This window comes from Nicotiana attenuata, chromosome 7, assembly GCF_001879085.1.
Source record: "Nicotiana attenuata strain UT chromosome 7, NIATTr2, whole genome shotgun sequence".
NCBI classification, from domain to species: Eukaryota; Viridiplantae; Streptophyta; class Magnoliopsida; order Solanales; family Solanaceae; genus Nicotiana; species Nicotiana attenuata.
The window spans coordinates 54,250,247-54,258,078 of NC_031995.1; the positions used below are offsets into that span (position 1 = coordinate 54,250,247).

At 37.4% G+C, this 7,832-nt stretch overlaps 1 protein-coding gene across 2 annotated transcripts; it reads left to right on the forward strand.

Moving 5' to 3' along the window:
- Nucleotides 1,782-7,079, forward strand: LOC109229116 (phospholipase D delta-like). Of its 2 annotated transcripts, XM_019394442.1 has the most exons (10): nt 1,782-1,859; nt 2,521-3,728; nt 3,843-3,959; nt 4,137-4,331; nt 4,701-4,964; nt 5,047-5,115; nt 5,217-5,364; nt 5,715-5,863; nt 5,962-6,312; nt 6,423-7,079. In XM_019394442.1, exons 2-10 carry the CDS (start codon nt 2,817-2,819, stop codon nt 6,714-6,716), a joined length of 2,499 nt encoding a protein of 832 aa, XP_019249987.1. In that variant the 5' UTR covers nt 1,782-1,859; nt 2,521-2,816; the 3' UTR covers nt 6,717-7,079. The 2 variants fall into 2 exon arrangements, with proteins under 2 accessions (XP_019249987.1, XP_019249988.1); XM_019394443.1 differs by lacking the exon at nt 1,782-1,859 and having other exon boundaries at nt 1,907-3,728.

The window sequence follows — 7,832 nt, forward strand, 5'->3', positions numbered from 1 at the left end:
GGAGCCGCGCTTTGAGGGAATGGTTTTTGTATGAACTTTTTGGCATCTAAACCCTTCAAGACTGCAGGTGCCCCCGGTATCTGGTCAACACGGGAGTTATAAGTTTCCACCTTCTTGTCGTTGTCTTCAATCTTCTTTTCCCCGAACTCGATCCTCCTGGTGAGCTCTTCGAGCATTTTCATAATAGTGGGGTCAGTCCCCAATCCATTTTCATTTGACCTTTCTAGCGCCGGTTAAACACGTCGAGGGTTTTCCGGTTCAGCTATACTCGGAGTTTTGTTCTGACTCTAAAGTTGAGCGATGGCGATTTGCTGAGCTTGCAGCATCTCGAATATCACTTAGAGGCTGACTCCCCCATCTGCTATACCTGGTGTTCCTTGGCCCCCAGATCGGGCCTCCCTACATACACTCCCTCCGGCATCTGTGCCTAGATCTGTATTTAGAGCAATGTGCGAACTAATATCAACTGGTTCCACATTTGGTATTTCCCCTGGGTTTATCGGTGGTACACCGACCCCTACATTGTCGTTTTCTCCATGAAATCCAAGACCTTCGCTGTTATGAATAGGTGTATTTTGCGAGTTCGACATGTTTAATCCCGAGAATCAAAAATTCTTGACAAGAAAAAGTGCAAAATAACGTGTGTAATGAGAATCAGTAATAAAATAATCACTATTATCTTTAGCCCTACGGTGGGCGCTAAATTGTTTACTCGAAAATACGAGTAACAATTAAATTTGGTTTGTGGTTTTAAAGATATGTGATTAGTTCAATACCAATTAATAATCAAGGAATATGAAGTAAAGATGAAAGAAACGGATGAATCAAACCAGTGCTACCAAACAGTATCGGCCTCGAGCTTAGTGACCTCGAGATGGACCAAGAACAATAAAGTAAGAATAGTAAAGAAAAAAGACAAGTCTGATGAACAATGAGCCAGAAAAGTAAGATAGTATATTCTTTGCCAATGATTAGATGATCTTTACAAATGATTCGGGTCCCCTTTATATAGTAGGGAAACCCTAAATAAGGTACATTTTCATTTACAGTAAGGAATCTTATTGGGACAGTTGTCTAACTGCCTAGTACGGAATCGTACAATTCTATTCCGGGATTTGCGCCATAATTTTGGGGACGTGGCAGGAATCTCGCTCATTCTGTTAGAAATCCATAACGGCATTATTCCGGAGTCGAGCATACTTGGCTTAGGTACTCATCGTACTTCGATCTTCGGGCATTGCATCCTATCTTCGAGCTTGAGTCTGATCCATCGGGCTCGAACTCGACCTTGCCTGAACTCGGGCTTAAGATGACCCCTCGAGCTTGGGAAATCGGCCATACCTGATTTCGACCGTATACATCTATAGTCGACGCGACTTTAATGATTGTACTAATAAATTTGTGTCTTTCACAAATATACATATCAATGACATGCCTTCTCTTGTCGATCAGAAATTGAACAAAGAGAGCATCTCAATGACACTACAATAAACAATTTAGTAGCACGACAAAAAAAAACATAAAAACAAAAAATAAGCTCAATCTTCATTTGTGTATGCGAGTGATTGCTAAATCCTGCCAAGAATTTTGAAATAGTTGTACCCCAATTTTACTTTTACTTCAACAATTGTTGTTTTCAGACGAATAAAAGACAGATAAGGAGGGGAAATAAGAACGGCAGAGCGTATAATTAGCCTCTGTATAAACAAACCCCAACAATAACTGTTTATATTTCCTTATTTCCCGCCAAATCCGGACTCTCATGGCTGACTCTCTTTACTGAAACAAACAAAACTCAAAACGTCTCCTTGGATCCTTTCATTTCTCTTTTACCCTTCTTCTCATCATTATTAATTAAGGTAAATTAACACTCTTCTTCCCCCTACCCCCACCTCAAACAGATCATGCAAAATATGTTAATGATCTATATATAATGTGTGTCCTATATACATGCAAATAAACAGATTATGTAAATTCTTGTTATCAATGTCTTTCTTTTGGCATTCGTTACAATTTTCTGTTAGTATTTGTTACAAACCTGAAAAAGGGGTAGAGATCTGATATACATGTTGTTTTTACTCGCGAAAATGGTGGATTTGTGATCTTTTAATTTCTTTCTTGCATGTCTCGACGTGGCGATTAAATTTAATATGGTAACGCGTGTGCGCGCACATTATTTTGTCTTTTTGTAAAGGTTAAACTCTAAGGAGGTACCTTTGAGCTGGGAACAATTCCATGGGTTCACAAAAATAGAAGGAGATTAGTGATTGTACACCAAGTGAGCCGCAACTCTTAGGACTCAATATGAAACAGAAAGGTGTTCGAAAATGTGGAAATTAAGTGTGTTGAGGAAAAACAGATTCTTTTTAATAATTAATTTCTGGTTGTTTATTGATTGACATGTTCACAAATAGAACCATTCTAGATCCAACAAAGACATGTATGAAATAATTGAACAAATGGTTGCAATTTGTTATCTGTGTTCACTTTATTTTCTCTTCTTTTTTTCCCTTTTTCCAGTTGGGATCAGTTCCACGCCGTTGGATATGCTTCAGTGAAGGAATTGCAATGAAGCATAATTGACCATCTCTATATATGCTTGCTAGACAAAGACATGTATTTGGTATAACACTTCCTGCAGACTTGTTGCCACATGCCTTAATTCATGTGAGGGAGCGCATACAATCCTTATCAGTTGCCATTTTTGGCAAAACAATGTCACATTGAGGTTGGCATTAGATATTTATGATTCCATTATACATGCAAATACACAAGGAAGGAAAATAAGGCATTGAGTTACTGATTAGCTGCAAAATATGGCTGGAAAACATTTACCTGGAGGTTCAGTACTTCTGCACGGAGAACTGGACTTGCGGGTTATAGAAGCAAAGTCACTTCCAAACATGGACATGACATGTTGTTCTAAGTTTAGTCCTTTTGGGACTACGCGAAAGGTTAAGAGCAAGGATACAGGGAATAAATCAGTAGCTCGTAAAATAATAGATACTAGTGACCCCTATGTGTCTGTATGTATAGGCGGGGCAAAAGTAGCTCGAACAACAGTGATTCATAACGATGAAAACCCAACATGGAATGAGCATGTACGCATACCAGTCGCTCACAAAGTTGACAAAGTAGAATTTTTTGTCAAGGACAATGATGGGGTAGGTGCTGAACTGATTGGAAAGGTGGAAATTCCTGCTGATAAAATTCATGTTGGTAAAGAAATAAGTGGTTGGTTCCCTATTCTTGGATCTTCTGGGGATCCATTGAAAACCGGTGCTCAACTGCATCTGTCAATCCAATACAAGCCAGTGGCAGAGAACCCTATATATAGAAATGGTGTTGGAGGTGAAGCCAATAGAGTAGGAGTACCGCATACTTATTTTCCACTGCGAAAAGGAGGGAATGTTACTCTTTATCAGGATGCTCATGTACCTGATGCAACACTTCCTGAAATTTTGCTAGATGATGGGAAAGTTTTTAATCATAACAAATGTTGGGAAGACATTTGTCATGCCATGTTGGAGGCTAAGTATTTAATATATGTTGTTGGTTGGTCCGTATATCATCCTATACGACTAGTAAGAGAACCTACAAGGCCGTTGCCTTCTGCAGGGGAACGAACACTTGGAGATTTGCTCAAGTACAAGTCACAAGAAGGAGTTCGCGTCATTTTGCTCATTTGGGATGATAAAACTTCAAATGATGATTTATTCCTCAAAACGGTAATATTTCAGGATCAATGTTGAGCCTCAGGCTGAATATCTCACGGCAATCCATTTTGGAGTCTTTTTTCTAGATATATGGAACATATAGCTGTTTTATTGTCTCGAATGCAGGAAGGTGTAATGCAGACTCATGATGAAGAGACGAGAAAGTTTTTTAAACACTCAAGTGTACACTGTGTGCTTTGTCCTCGTTCCGCCAGCAGTAAGCTTAGTGTTTTGAAGAGACAGGTATATATACTTTCTTTAATTTCCCTTAAGGGCAGGTGGAGGGGAAAGTATTTGACGGATAAATTCTAACAGCAAGATGATTTTGATATTTGGAGAAGTTGTAAATCTAGAACAAGCAAGTAGTTTTAGTATCTTCAAGAAGAATTGAATCAAATCAAGAATAAATTTCTTCTGCAGATTGTTGGAAACCTTTTTACACATCATCAGAAATGTGTGCTTGTTGACACAGAAGCACCTGGGAATGAACGGAAAATCACTGCTTTTATTGGTGGCCTGGATTTATGTGATGGTCGCTATGACACTCCGGAGCATAGACTGTTTAGCGATCTCGATACTGTCTTTGGAAATGATGTTCATAATCCTACATTCACAGTAAGCTGTTAATCTGGATCTTTTGAAGTTTTTTGTATAATGTTTTATAAGAGATGTTAAACTTCGTCAGGAACCAGAAAGTTTTCTATAAGTATAACCTTTTCTCCATACTTTAGTCCATCAATTGCTTGAGCTTAATTCTTATTCACATGAAAGATACACTCCATTTGCTATTTGATCGATTTATAGCTTGGATTTTTGCATGTTATTATTTCGAATGCAGGTGAAAACAAGTAAAAGTACCTTTTCTTTTCATGAGATAGAATGGATTTTAAATGGAAGAGTTACCAACAGTAGTTTTTGTATTTTCCATTGAGACATTTCTGGTAGCTAATAATTGGTAGATATAATCTCTTATGATACATACAGACTACTTCAGGTGGCCCAAGAGAACCATGGCATGATCTACACTGTAAAATTGACGGTCCTGCTGCTTATGATGTTTTGACAAACTTTGAGCAAAGATTTAACAAGGCCATTAAATGGCTCAAACTAAGGAAAGTTAAACATGGATCTGATACATTGCTTAAATTAGATCGAATAGCAGCAATTCGCATGCCTTCAGCTGGGCCAGATGGTGACCGTGTGGTCCGTGTCACAAGTGAACAAGATCCAGAGAGTTGGCATGTGCAAGTATATTAGACATATTTCTCCATTTGATTATTCGTCAATCATTGGAAGTTCATTCTAATCATTTGTTGTGCACTCTTTCCAGGTATTTCGATCAATTGATTCCGGATCAGTAAAAGGATTTCCAAAAGACATTAAGGAAGCTGAAGCTCAGGTATAATATTAATGCTTTTTGAAAACCTTAGTTGTATATATTATGTACTAGTTTCAGAAAGTGAAAATGGAACATGTCAAATTAGCTATGTCCATTTGCAGAATCTTGTCAGTGGAAAAAATTTGAAGATAGAAAGAAGCATACATTTGGCTTATGTGAAAGCAATTCGATCAGCCCAGCACTTTGTTTACGTAGAGAATCAGTATTTTCTTGGTTCTGCATATAGCTGGCCATCGCACCGAAATTCAGGTATATATGCAAATGTTCTTAACTCAATTTCAACTTTTATTCTTTAAAACTTTTAGCATAAATTCAAGATGTTATACAAATGATTACCAGGAGATCCAAAACTAACAGCTCTTAACAATAAATTCAAACTTTATCCGTAATATCATCCATAATTTACCATTTCAACTGCATCTGAATGATCATTTTGATTTATCTCGAGGAGAGAAGCATAGAACATTTGCGTATGATTGAAGAAGAGAAGCTCTTGTTAAGAGTTAAGATGCAAATGAATGGCTTTTAGAATCTTCGAAATTCATAGCTTACTTGAATGTCAATATATATAACATACTAGTACTATATCTGTATAACAGGAGCTAATAACCTAGTCCCTATGGAAATAGCTCTGAAAATTGCCAGAAAAATAGCAGCAAATGAACCTTTTGCAGCATACATTGTGGTTCCGATGTGGCCTGAAGGTGTCCCAAGCAGTAAACCAGTCCAAGAAATTCTCTTCTGGCAGGTTCGAAGCAGCTCTACTTATTTAATGCCTGCTTTTTTGAACTGATTGTTCATATGCCTCACTATTAATCTTGTATGTATTGCAATTATATATGGCAGAGCCAAACAATGGCTATGATGTACAAAATAGTGGCAGAGGCTTTAGATAAGGCAGGGGTTTCTCAGTATTTTCATCCTCAGGATTACTTGAACTTCTACTGCCTGGGGAAGCGCGAGGTAGCAAAGGGTAAAAGTGAGAAATCTGTGTCACAGGGATTGGCTCAGAAGTTTGGGAGATTTATGATATATGTACACTCAAAAGGAATGATAGTAGATGATGAGTATGTGTTGATGGGTTCTGCAAATATCAACCAAAGATCTTTGAGTGGTTCTAGGGATACAGAAATTGCTATGGGAGCTTATCAACCAAATTATACATGGGCCAAAAAAGATAGTCATCCCCATGGCCAGGTTTGAAAATACAATTTAACCTTTTTCTGCATGAATTAGTAACCTTCTATATCAAGTTATTACATGGTTAGTGCATATAAGTGAAATTCGATGGTTCTTTTTGCATTCAGGTCTATGGTTATCGGATGTCTCTCTGGGCTGAGCATCTTGGAGTGGTAGAGAATACCTTCACGGAGCCACAGACAGTGGAATGCGTTAGACGCGTTAATGAGATAGCGAGATACAATTGGAAGGCATTTTCAGGGGATGAGTACAAGAAGATGAAGGGGCATTTGATGCAATATCCAATTCAGGTCAGCAAGAATGGAGATGTCACAACTCTGCCTGGAGTTGAATGCTTCCCTGATGTTGGTGGTAAGATACTAGGGGCACCCACAAATCTTCCTGATGCTCTTACCACTTAATGCCACCGCTTGAAACACGTTGTGCTTAGTCGGATCAGTAGATTTTGGATACCAGATGCCTAAAAGCAAAAAAGACAATACCTAGAGGTTTTACTATATGGTCTATTATGGTTCAACTGCCAGGCTGATTAGTGATGAAAAGGCTCAATCTCCCCTAAGATTAAGATGATAGTATCTATTCAGAAACTTTATAGTCAGTTTTATCTAAAAAAAATTTATAGTTGTACAAACTAATTTCTATTTTTTCGCTACAACTACATAAGAAGTCTGTACATTGTGCAAGTTAGATGTTAAGAAAAGGTTGATAAATAGTTTGAGCTTTGTTATAGTTGGTGTAATATGAAAATCTCTCTTTTTTGTGTTGCTTTTAGGAATATCATAGTATAAATTATTATTATTATTACTAGGAATTAAAACGAAGACAAATTTCGAGAGAGATTATAAATTATTATTGTCTTAAGGAGTTAGAATCTCAATCTTCGGATGATTTGGCGGAGCTTTGAGGTGGTTTGAATTAAAAATTCGAAGTAACAGATGAAACATGAAAAGAAATAAAAAAGATATGTATATCACACTGTTGTTTAACCAAAAAATAGAAATTTCGGTCAAAGCCTATTTTTAGAAGTACTCGGGCTACTGATAATCAAGAAAATCAATATTCTCGCAATAAGAAAGGAAATTAGAATATGAAACAGCAAAGTATTCAGTAGAAAGCAAAAGAAAGTAATTATATTCCAATAATAATGAGAACGTGTCCCTACATATGACATTTTTTCCCTTATATAGTAATCTTCAAGTACAACGTCTTTTCCCTTTTATGACTGAGTCATTATGAGCATTAATGACATTAATGAAACGTTATAATTGGTAATCGTAACTATTTCGTGAAGATTCTGCAACGTTTGTAATCATCCATGCTCATTACTTGAAGACCAATGAATCTGCCCTTTTTACTATCTTGGTTCATTCCACCGGTGCCTCTTCAAATCGCTAAAGAGACTCGCGCATCTGTTTCTTCTCTTCTCGTGGGGTGTTTTGCTCGTATCTATTAAGACTCACGTCTTTTTTAATGATCTTCTCTAGCTGACGTTTTTCTAGTGATCCACGTGTCTTGCC

What these genes read in the sequence shown, in the direction of transcription:
- LOC109229116 (XM_019394442.1), top strand. Translation starts at nt 2,817, where the DNA reads ATGGCTGGAAAACATTTACCTGGAGGTTCAGTACTTCTGCACGGAGAA. An exon ending in ATGATTTATTCCTCAAAACG is followed by an intron (nt 3,729 to 3,842) that starts GTAATATTTCAG and finishes TCTCGAATGCAG; the next exon opens with GAAGGTGTAATGCAGACTCA. An exon ending in TTAGTGTTTTGAAGAGACAG is followed by an intron (nt 3,960 to 4,136) that starts GTATATATACTT and finishes TTTCTTCTGCAG; the next exon opens with ATTGTTGGAAACCTTTTTAC.